We start from the raw sequence: 12,630 nt of genomic DNA, 5'->3' as shown, positions 1-12,630 counted from the left end.
ATTGCTGCCTCAACTTCAGAACTTGCTGTTGGTCTTTTCAGGGATTTGACTTCTTATTGGTTTAGTCTTGGGAGGGTGTATGTGTCCAGGAATTTATCCATTTCTTCTGGATTTTTTAATTTAGCAAATTTAATTTATTATAGAACCAACAACTGGTTAAAGGGGAAAGGTTAGACTTTTCAATAAATAGTGTTAGGACAATTAGTTACACAGAAATAATAAAGAAAATTAGACCCTATTTCAAATCATACACAATAATCAATTCCAGAATTAAGGTAAGTTAAAAACCTAAATGTGAAAGGTATAACCATAAAACTCTTAGAAGACAATATAGAAAAATTTCCTTATATCTCATGGTAGGAAAGGATTACTTAAGTAAAAAAAAAAAAATTAAGAAAAAAATGATAAATTTGACCTCAGTAGGATGAAGAAATAATGTTTATCAAAGGTCATAATAAATGACTGAAAAAATAAGCTACTGGTTGGTAAAGATATTTGTCCCAAATATAATTGTCAATGAGATAACATCAGGAATATGCAGACCTAAAAATCAATAAGAAAAATTTTTAAAAGGTAACATGATTTTTCCTAAACTGAGCATAGGCTGCAAGGACACTCATTGTAGGTTTCATATTTAATATTCATATTTTATATTTTTCTGTGACATATTTTAATCTATTTATTTTAAAAACTATTTTTTAGAAACTACTTTTTTGTAAAGAGAAATAATCACCATGCAGTATGTTATGTACAATAACAAAACTACACTTAAATTGCCTCTGGTACCAGTGAAGGCTACAACCTCCCCAACCTGAGTGGGATGATAACAAGAAAGCTTCAGAAAACAATTTCACTCAAGGTAGAGCCTCAAGAACAAGTAAGTAAATCATTTGGTAAAGAACATTCTGAACAATAGGAATAGAATGGCCTAGTCTAGGAATTCTGAAAAGGCATGGAGTTTTCAGGAAATTTAGGTAACTGGATATGGTTGAAATATAATACACTGGTAAGAAAGGGGCAGGAGATACAGAGAAAAAACTAGGTGAGACAAATGACAGAGAATCTTTCATGCCAGCCGAAAAATGTGGACATTATAGTGTAACACAGAAAGTAATACACAACCATTTATGGATGTTCAACAGCAGAAAGACGTAGTCAGATTTAGGTTTTAGATGAATCAGTGGCTACTGTGGGGAGAATGAACTAGAGGGATCAAGACTTGAGGAATGAAAAGCAGTTTGGGAATTAATCCAGAGTCCACGGAAGGGAAAGTTAAGACTTGCATGAAGGTTCGTTGCCCACCCTTGACTGGTGGGTGGGGAGTAAGGAGAAGAAGGAGTCAAGGATTACTCCCATGCTTTCAGCTTGAGCAATTCCAAGAAGAGTGGTGTCATTCAATAGAAAACATGGGAAGAGAGGGTGAGTAATGAGATGATGTGGTTTAGTTCAGCACATGTGAAATCTTGGACACCTACTGCAAAGGAGAAGACCAATTGACAGGAAAAAACACCAGTACATTTTATGTGAGTTAGACAGACAGAGAAGGAAACTAGATGCCAGTAACAGTATGATCACAACGGTAAGTTTCAGAGTTTCCTATAATATATAATGATATAAGATGACATATAATGATGTGATCTGGGCTCAGAATTGGCAGTTAGGGAGATAGGTTTTAATTCTATCTCTGTACAAGGTCAAAGTGAATTGTAAATAATAATAGCAAATCAAATTTATTGATCATGTGCTATGAACTATATGCTGTATATTATTCAAACACATGACAAATATCTCACTTCATTTAGCAAAGGTTATCATAAATGACTGAAAAAAAGTGATAAAAATAATTTCCATTTTGTGTAAATAAAAACTTCATTTAATTCCCTTGGAAATTCTAGAGGGTTGGAGAAGATACTGGTCTTGTTCACACCTGAACTCTTAGCATCTAGCTAACACATCTATAGGCATTTAATACATGCATAAAAAATACTTGTTACAGGAATAAATAATTTAATTAATGAATACCTCTTTATAAGAACCCTGAAAGTTGTGTATTATTTGAACCTTGAAAGTTATGCATTAAATAATAATATAAATGTTACTCATATTTCTCTAGAAATGAGAAAATTGAAATTTAAAGAGGTTTACTAAATCACTTTCTACTGTAGAACATTGCTAAGCATCCAGTCTTAACAAGTGTCTGAGAAAAACTCAGGCCAATGGATTTCTACGTATGTCATAAGTAATGATCTGGTTTCTTTCGTTTGTTGTCCTATTTGACGGTGGTAATAGGAGTGATGAAGAAGACAATTCAAATGATTCAATTACCCTGGTAATGATTGGCATTTTGCATTTTATTTTATTTTTTTACATAGCGCTAACTTGTGACCTGGCTGCACGTGTTCTAATGTAGCATTGTGGTAACTCCACCTCTAGTCTAATATGGTTGTAAAACGTATTGTGCTGTGGTGTTTTATTTATTTTGTTGTGTTTTATTTTATTGTCCCTAGTAATATAAACCATGGAAGGAAGACCAGTTGACGATATGTGTGTTTTTCCTTGATCCCAAAACTTTCTATAATGTCTCACGCTTAGGAAAAGATGCAGACAAGATGAAAACTTTAAGTCATTTAGGCTCAGAGTTATCAATACGTTTCAAGCATATGAGATTGAGATCACTATTTACAAACTCTCTGGTTGTTAAAAGTAGTCTAGGGAGGATTGCTTATAGAAGTAATTAAATGTGTTGATTGGCTATTTACCAATGCCTACCTCAGTTCATTTACGGTTTGACACTTTGTTGAGCCCCCAGTCCAAAGAGACTCCTATAAACAGCATCTCTCTCATTTCACTCTTATTTGCCAAACTTCAGAGTAAATAGAGACCATAGGGCATCATTAACACATCTGCTCTTTTGTGTTGATCATGATGGAACATAATTTCACACTAGAAGTCACTGGGGAAGTAGGTGTACTTAGTGGAGATAGGAAAACATTTATCATGAAACTTTATTTGAGGAACCAAATACCTGGGGAATTCTCAGACTATTAAGCAAAGACCAAATGTAAACCTGAGAAAGAAAACTTTAGCTGATGCAAGATAAGCATGACAGTGACCCATACCTTAGTTTACCTACTTATTTGATGTAGATGTTTATAGATTTGGCACATGAGCAAAAAGCAAGGAGTTTCTCATCTGGAAGATAACAGAAGTCTCAGGAAAACCATCTAACTAACATCACGTCTCAGCCCTGGTTGGCTGATACAGGAAATCCTTAATTAAATACTCATTTGGTATTCCCTTAATAAGTAATTTCAAATATTAAAATTACAAGTATACTGCATACATCGAATAAGTTAAATTCCTCTGTCAAGAGAGAATAATACAGAACAAGGCCAACGTTTTTCTTAGTAGCAACAAGTTGCCTGTGTTTGGCTGTTGCCTTTGTCACCAGTCTCCAGTGGATTGCGACTGTGGGTTGTTAGGAGTCCCTGTGCCTTTACTTTCCTTGATGATTGGCACTGATCATAGTCTCTCTGGTCCTCCTCAAGCCCACTATAAGACCTTGTTGCCCAATACCCCTTTCTTGCCCCTAGGGTTATTGAAAAGCTGGAATAGTGCATTATGGTATTTCATTAATAAACATTTTTTAAAATTTGGGGGGACAAATATAGGTTTATCCAATACCTCCTATTATCACTATATTTTCATAACTGAAAAAAGTATATTAATCCTGGAAATTTAGTAAGGACATAATCTTAGACAACAAACAGTCTATTAAATTGAATAAGTTTTCCAATATGAAAAGCTCACCATATTATTTTGATTTTCTCACTTTACAATTACTTGTAAAAAGTCTGTCACAACCAATACTAAAATTCAGACTGAGGGGATTTGGGAGTCCTTGACTTAGACTATCAAGGTACCATTAGTTTGAGGAAATATTAAAACACCAAAATCTCAAGAACTAACTTTAGAAATAAAGTTTTTCCTTGCTGGTTTAAAAATGTTGCATTCTAATCAGCATGAAGAAAAGGAGTAAAATCCTTCTAGGTGTTTTCATGACTTCAGTAGCAAGTAAAAAGTAGAAATTCCATTTAATTTATATTATTTTGTAAAACGTTAGAAACAACTGGAATTGTTGACACTTCACAATAGAGAAGTGGTTTAAAAATATATTTGTATATCTGTGCAAAGTCACATTATACAGCCACAAAAAAGGATTACTTGTAGCTCAAACCTCAGCATCATGCATTATATTCAGCTAACAAATGTGCACACATGCCCCGACTCTAAAATAAAAGTTGAAAAATAAAAATATTAATATAAAATAAAGAATTTTAGGTGATATAATCCTCACCAGGAAGTATACTATAAGTAACATTTTTTTTAAAAAATTCATTTGGTTTGTATATATTTTATTTTTATATTTTCCGTTATTTTTCAAATTTCTTAGAAGTATGAGAATCAGAAAAACATACTTTAAATATGAAAATCAAGATATTTAAGGATTGGTATATATATTAACAATATAAATAAATTATGTGTCAACAATTATTTAGCAGTAACATTTAATGTGTGTGCTTTTAGTTGATTTTACAAAAGACATATACATATATGTGACAAGGACATGTATAAATATATGACAAAATCATTCTAATTTGGATTCTCAAATTCAACCCTATGATTTCCAACACTGAACAGCTGACTGAGGTACCACTATAAACTCATGGCAGTTCTTCTAAGGGCAGGAGAAGTTAAATAAAAGGTAGGCCCTTAAATGCTGGATTTGCAAAGCTCCAATAAGGTAGTAAGAATGGAAAAGATTATACCTACTATGTCCCAAATAGGAAATTACCTATAAGCATCGTAATTTAACTCACCATGCATACTTTGACTCAAGTAACTGATTTTAAAAATCCAGGTGGTTGGTGCATGGGGTTGGTTAGGTTGTGTTCATAAACATGATCATCAACTGATTTGCAAAACAGTAAAATATAATAATTCCACTAATTCTATTCCAAAAATAAATTACACCTGGATGAATCTTTTTGGAAAATTGTACCAAACAGAATCATCTTCAGTGCTTTTCTAAACCAGGGATAGAAAAATGCATAAATCATTGGATTAAATGTAGAGTTTAAGTAGCCAAACCAAATCAATACATCGTTCAAAGCAGGTGGAATAGTGTAGTGCAGAAAAGGGTCCATAACTGTACAGACAAAGAAAGGGCACCAGCACACTAGGAAAACTCCCATCACAATCCCCAGTGTCTTCGCAGCTTTCCTTTCTTTGCTCCGTGAAATTCCATTTTTCATTTCCAATCCAATCTGGAGCTTCTGATTGCCATCATTAATTGATCTTGCCTGCCCTTTAGCTATAAGATATATTCTGTAATAGACACATAACATAATAGATCCAGGTATGTAGAAAGAAGTCATGAAGGCCAGCACCCCAGATATTTTGCTAAAGAAGACAGAGCAACCTCCTCTGCAGTGAACATGTTTGTAATATATGTCTTCAGCTCCTTTGAAGTTTAGCTCCAGAAAGATCATTCCAAATGCAAAAATAGCGGGGACACTCCAACTAATGAAGATCATCACACAGATAACCAAGATATTGATCCTGACTTTATATCTCAATGGGTCACACACAGCATAGTAGCGGTCAATGGAGATGAAAGACAAGTGGAAAATGGATGCTGAGCTCAGCATAATGTCGGTGCTGGTGTGAATTCTACAGAAGACTTCTCCAAAATACCAACAGTGCTCAATAGATCGCACCATGCTGTAAGGCATGACCAAGCACCCCAGAAGAAAGTCCACAGTGGCCATGGAATGAATGAGCCAATTAGTCGGAGTATGGAGTTGCTTGAAGTGTGATATAGAAATAATAACTATCAGATTGCCAACCAGTGTGGTCAGAATTATGAGCACCATTAAACTGTACAGGGAAGCACGGACATCATTTGACCAGTTGTTTTTCACACAGGAAATATTAACTATATTGTGGCAAAGGGGCATCATTCCAGAGGGCTATCAACCAGTTTACTTTTCCCTTTGTGTGTTGAGTAACCTTTTTTCCAAATTCGTAATCAAGTTACAGTGCCTTTTCTTTTTTATTTTTTATTTGCACATACCTTTCCCAGAATCCTAGGAGAAAAAAAAAAAGAGTAAATAATTAGCAATTTGATTTCTCGCACTTCTAACACATTTACCTATTACTTTCTGTTGAAGAATAGTTATTTTGGAAGGAACTTTATTTCCAAGTTCCATTCAATAGTTCAGCACAGCAATTTTCTTTTAAAACTTTTACCTGGAGCTGGACATTGTTCTAGAAATACAAAGCTAAATTATTAGGTTGAACTATATGAAACTGCCACATTTGTAGAGCAGAGAAGATCAAATGATAATGATCACACATCTTAATCTATGGAAACAATCTGTGTCCACAGGAAGCCAGTCTAGGGGGGAGACTTACATAGAAAAAAATTGCCAGAAAATTTGGAAGTAAAATTTTTTTATGAAAAATAAAAGAAGTGTTTTAAATGTGCCTCTTTTGCAGAATTAATATGCACTAGTGCCCACTTTTGCATTTGGTCACACATAAGTTATACATTTCTTATTTTATAATTAATTATAATAAAATAAGCATACATATCTTTATTTCCAGCTGGCAAAGTACTTCTACATATATTCCATGCATTATTTCAGTTACCGTTTCACTTGAAATTTATAATACCAACATCATTTTTTGTACGGAAGACACGACATGCTTTATTAACTTCATTTTACTGTAAAGAAATTAAAGTTTAATTCACAAAATTATTAAAGCTTGAATATGAGCTGTGGTCTCAATTACTAGTCCATTTTCTTTTATACCAGTCCAGTCTTCCTCTGCATTGCAGAGAGAACCAACGTGAGATAAATTTTAAAAGATTAAGCTTTAAATTTTCATATAAGAATGTATGCTGTCTTAAGTAATGGCACCTACTAGTGAAGTATGATATTGTGGTCCCACTTAAAGATGTTTGATATACAGACTAAAGTCTATTGTAAGAAGAGAAGTGGCACGGCACAAGGAGCACTGAGGTGAGAGCCCCTGGAAGCTGTTTCCATATGGGCTGTGGGCAAGGCATACGATCTCTTTATTTTTTAAGTTCTGAAACTCAATAAATCCCAACTTATAAAACAGGTAAAAGAAATTATTACAACAAGAAGGCATCTTCTACTAGGCCCCCTCTTCTTGTACTTCACTGAAGAACCTCAAAGTTCCAAGGGACCCAGTTGGAAACTTTCCCTTTTGTTTCTATATGACCTTTTAATTCTGAGCTAAATTCTAGAACTTGGACTTACACACACACATGCATGTGCACACACACGTACACACACACATATATAACATATACACAGACATGTACATGCATATATATTCAGAGAGAAAGCAGAGAGAGAGAAAGAGAGAGACAGGAAGAAAGAAAAAGAAAAGAAAAGGGGAGGAAAGAAGGAAGGAAGGAAGGGAGGTAGGGAGGGAGGTAGGGAGAAAGAAAGAATGAAAAAAGAAAGAAAGGAAGACAGAAAGAGAAAAAAGGGAGAAAGAAAGGAAGGGAGAAAGAAAAAGAAAGAGAAAGAAAAAAGAAATAAAGGAGAAAAAAGAAAAAGAAAGAAGGAAGAAAGAAAAAGAAAGGAGAAAAAGAGAAAGAAAAAGAAAGGAGAGAAAAAAGGAAAGAAAGAAAGAGAAGAAAAGAAAGGAAGGAGAGGAGGAAGAGCTTGAGGAAAGAGTATAAATTTCTAGCAATGAAGTCCTATAGTCTATTACTTTGGTATGCGAATGCTAGAAAATAGCAACAATTCCTAGAATTCCAGGAGTCTGCCTTCCTTTTTATCTTCTCCCCCTTCCCTCTATGCTGATGGTTTAGAATGAGAGAAATGCAATATTTAGGTATGAAAATGTATATTTTAGTATATTTGAAATACTTCTCCCCTAATCTCCTTTGGTCTTCTATTCCCAGAAGGAAACATATTTATAACAAATAAATCTGTAAGATTTATTTAAAAAGACACCCAGGTTCATTCCATTATAGAAGCTAAACAGCAAACAAGAACTGTTATTTAAACTAAGCAATATTTGAATTATGATTAACATTTCACTAAAACAATGATGGATTTCTTACTATGAAATTTAAGTTTGCATTTAACTAACTCAATCAGTTAAGTTATACATTTTCTAGTTAGACTTTTCCCCCACTATTTCCATCTCTTTTCCTTCTTTCTTTTACTTATTTGTTGACTTACTAAAGGAACCATGCAACACTCAAAATCACTGTTTAGAAGCGTCTATTTACTACTGACTCTTAAAAACATTTCTACCTGATGTCATATTGAGTAGGGTCTCTCACCAGGAACCAGGGTTCAAAAAGAAGTAAGGGAAGGTGGAAATAAAGCAAAATAAAAATTTCACTTTTAGAAGTTGAAAAAACCATCTGGCAACTTCATAGGCCTTGTTCTTTGTGGCTACAAAATGAGCAGTCAATTCCCAAATAAAAACCAGTATGACTCCTACCTCAAACTCATATTTGCACATATTGGTTTAAGAGAAAACAAGCCTTCGGCACAGTATCTCAGGAATTGTTGATTGTATGAATGCCACATCTGTAGAACAACTTGTCTACCCAACTTAATATTAAACATTGTTTGTATGAGTGCTTTTAAAAGTGTTATATTTGTTTTTAAATAGATTTATTTGTTTAAATAAGTGCCCTATGACAACATTATCCTTATCTAAGGACCTGGCAGAATAGTGTTTTTGTTTCTTTTCTTTCAGCTTTAAGAATTTACGAGCTATAAATTATTATTATCTGTATATACAAATTATCCAGGTTGGATATACAATGGCAATATGGGAAGTTAATAAATTGCTGTTTGATTGCCTAGCTAAGCAAATAGTTCTGTGCAAATGATCTAATCATCTAATGTTTGAAAATGACATATGAATTTAAAAATATGTTGATAGAACTTACAGTTTAAAATAGATCTGTCTAGCAAGGCAGGAACTCCCTGGAAGATTGCCCCAACTTTCCAATAGAAGGTCATGAACCCTAATCCTACCATAACCTTTGTCCCTGATTCCATCAATCGCCCATCCCTAATTGCTTAGACTTTCGTCTCTATCCTAGTCTACTCATTTCCTATCTAAACCCATTTTCCATTGTGTTATTACTTACAAAACCCTTCTAAGTGTGCCCTTGGGGACTCATGGTCTTTATTCTATTTCCTAAAACTCTTTTTTAAAGGTTTCCCTCTCTTTGTTCTAATGAAAACTCTCTCCCCTCAGGATACCTTCTCCCCTGCAGTCTTGCCAATGGTGACTATTTTCTTTCCTACATCCCTTGTACCTCTTCATATTATACGATCTTGAGGAAGAGTAAGTGTCCTCTTACACTCATTGCCATTGAAGATCATTGTCCCTCTTTCCTCCCTAACCTCTAAGCCCTGGCAAGCTTTGAAGTTCATGTCTTCATGCTATACCTCTGTATTAGTTCATTTTCACATTCCTCTAAAGCACTTCATGAGACAGGGTAATTTATAAAGGAAAGAAGCTTAATTGACTCACAGTTCTTCAGGGCTGGGAAGGCTGCAGGAATCTTACAATCATGGTGGAAGGGGAAGTAGACACATCCCTCACATGGTGGCAGCAAGGTGAAGTGCAGAGTGAGGTGGGGGTAAAAGCCCCTTGTAAAACCATTAGATCTCGTGAGAACTCACTCACTATCACGAGAACAGCATGGAGATAACACCCCCATGATTCAGTTACCTCCCACCTGGTCCCTCCCATGACATGTGGGGATTATGAGAACTATAATTCAAGCTGAGATCTGAGTGCAGACACAAACCATTTCAACTTCCTCCTATTGCAGGCATGTACAGACTCCCAAGTCATGTCTCCATATTTCTTGAAGATATGAACTCCTGGCTTACAGTCACTGTCTGCAATGCTACTCCTGCCAAACTTCTTAGCAATTTTATTGTCCACCTTAATGATCCTTCCAATAATTGACTCAGTTCATTAACCTCTATTTTTGAACAATTATAGACTCACCTCTGTCTCATCTCATGCTTCCATGGCCATATCCTGGGATGTCATTATCAATGACAAGAGTCACCCAAATGATTGATTTCAAGCTCCACATACTGTCCTCCCAGCCCATGGCCACTAGTGCATCCTTTCCAACAATTTTTAAACTCCCATGAGACCATCAATTCATGTATTTTACACGCCTTTCCAAGTCCTTCATTTACTTATGCCTACCTCTTTATTCAGTTTAGATTCCAGGATTTCCTAGCATTATCTTAAGCTCTCTCCCACTAACACACCTTCCTGGCTAAACTTGAACCCTGGTTAAGTGAAGTTTTCCTCTCACTCTACTCCTGCACATTGAAAGTGGCATAGAAAATACACAGCAGCCTTCTTTTAAATTCATAGCGAACATGGACCATTACAATTGCTCAGGAATCCTACTTCATTTTCTTGCTACCTTCATTCCTCTCCTCTCTGAGATGACTATTTCATGCCTCCTCCCTTCTTGAATCTCAAATACTTATTCACAACCTTACTCTTACCTAATGACTTTGCATTCTCTTTCACTGAAAAAAATGATGCAATCAGAAGAGAATGTCCACATCCCACCATGCCTGTTTGCATATTCAGCCCACCCCCATATTGCTACAAATTACTACAAATGAATGGACTCTCTCCCATCACAGGTCATCCCTCAGATGTGCCCCATACCCATCTCTTTATGCCTATTTCAAAATACACCCTCCAATTCTCTCTCCCCTGCATCTTCAGTGGTTCTCTTCCAAATATCTTCAGTCTCAAATATGCGGAAATATTTTCCACCTTAAAAGAATTATTTAAGCCCATATCTTCTTTCATTTACCAACTACCCCTTTATCAGAAAAGAACGCTTTGAGTCATTTATACCCCTTGTCTCTAATTCCCCCAATCCTATCTTTTACAACTCATTGTAATGAGAATTTCATCATCAACTTTCCACCAGAACAGTTCTTAACTAAGTTCTTCCACCCAGTGGTAAGTTCTCAGGCCTCAAGTTCTCGCTTGGTCTTTCAATTCCTTCTTGAAACAATTTCTTTCCTTGGCTCCTGGGTCACCACCCCCTTGCGATTCTGCTACCACACAAGCTGCTCTTGTCAGTTGCAGTCATGGTTCTTCATCTCACTGGCCCTAAGGCTCAGTCCTCAGTTCCCTCCCTATTCATAATCACTCCCTTGGTGATTTTGTACTGCCTTATGGCATAGTCTATATGCTGATGAGTCTCAGATGAACACTTCCAGCTTCGACCTTCCCCCTGAACTAATATTACCTGCTGCCCAGAGGATATCACCACTTAACTTGTCTAAAGCCAAGCCCTTGAACTCTCTCTGTGCCTAGCTTTTTCTCTTTCTCTCTACATAGCTAGAACATGACAACTCTATTCAACTCTATTTTTGAACGTCCTCCATCCAAACTTTGAGGTAATTCTTAGTTTCTCACCCACACTCAACAACATATTCAATTCATCAATAAATGATCTTGGCCCTTCATTGAAAATATATCCAGAATCAGATCATTTCTCATCATTTCTAATATCATCATTCTGGTCCAAGACACCAACAACCTCCAGATTAATCTAATAACCTCCCAGCTGGTTCCCCTGCTTCTTCTCTTGTCTCCCCACAGAAAGTATTCCCAACAGGCAGCCAAAGTGATCACATAAGTACATACATTTTTAACATAAATTCTTCCAGAATGGTAGAACATGAGTCTCAAACGTAAAAGAACAGCAGCATAAAAAATATGCCCAGAGCCAATACTAAGACGTTGCCAGCCATGCACCCCTATCAAGCCAAAGAAAGCTCCATGGTGACATGCTGCATCTGTGCCTGCCTGATGTTAAGACCACACATCTCACAATGTCTCTTGGAAATTGATCTAACTCTATAGTGGTGTGTGTATGTGAGGCTGCATTCTGTCCATCTATAACCTACTTAAATTCTTCAAGTTCTTTATACTTTCAAGCATGAGTAACTATTTTAATATAAGTGAGTTAGTACTGCCATTTTTATGACACGGCAGCAAAGAGAACTACAAATCCAGAGCTCTGTGACTGGTGCCAGCTAGGTGATTTTTTTTTTCATCGGTATCCAGAGAAGAGGTTCTGTGAAATACTTTTGGCCTTATAGGTGATAAACTAAAAAAGAAGTGATTGAGATATGATTTTTTTTGGTAAAAGTGTAAATAAAGCCTCTGAATTTCAGACATAATTATTCTTAAGGGAAGTCATCCTTACCGTATGAGAGACATATGAGATAAAAGAAAAAGACAGAAACATCCCTGGTTTCCCTGAAGCTATATATTTCACAGCCTAAACTGGTTTCTATTTTTCCCCCTTTCTTTGGTTTACTTTAGATTATTGACTCAAGGACCTAGCTTCTAAACCAGTAAGAAGTGATTGGCTTCCCCCTCCGCACTCTTCTTTAACAGGTGAAGAGTAGGTCGAACTCCATGGAGGGTGTGGAGAGTAGGTTCAATGGCTGATACTGAACAAATGAGAAATTCATTATTAAATAAAAG

General features: G+C 35.7%; 1 protein-coding gene across 1 annotated transcript; it reads right to left on the bottom strand.

The window, feature by feature from the left end:
* Positions 1-4,461: 4,461 nt before the first annotated feature.
* On the bottom strand, positions 4,462-7,393 carry TAAR1 (trace amine associated receptor 1). Its single transcript, XM_032274754.1, has one exon. The coding sequence runs from the start codon at positions 6,021-6,023 to the stop codon at positions 5,013-5,015; it is 1,011 nt and encodes a 336-aa protein (XP_032130645.1). The 5' UTR covers positions 6,024-7,393; the 3' UTR covers positions 4,462-5,012.
* Between the last annotated feature and the right edge of the window lie 5,237 nt (positions 7,394-12,630).

This window comes from Sapajus apella, unplaced genomic scaffold (assembly GCF_009761245.1).
Source record: "Sapajus apella isolate SASKATOON/1434 unplaced genomic scaffold, GSC_monkey_1.0 scaffold6, whole genome shotgun sequence".
In the NCBI taxonomy this organism is placed as follows: Eukaryota; Metazoa; Chordata; class Mammalia; order Primates; family Cebidae; genus Sapajus; species Sapajus apella.
The sequence above is the reverse complement of the archived record's forward strand: the minus strand, read 5'-3'. Positions and strand labels throughout refer to the sequence as shown.

Excerpts from the sequence above, each read along its gene's own strand:
- TAAR1 (XM_032274754.1), bottom strand. The coding sequence starts at position 6,023 with ATGATGCCCCTTTGCCACAATATAGTTAATATTTCCTGTGTGAAAAAC.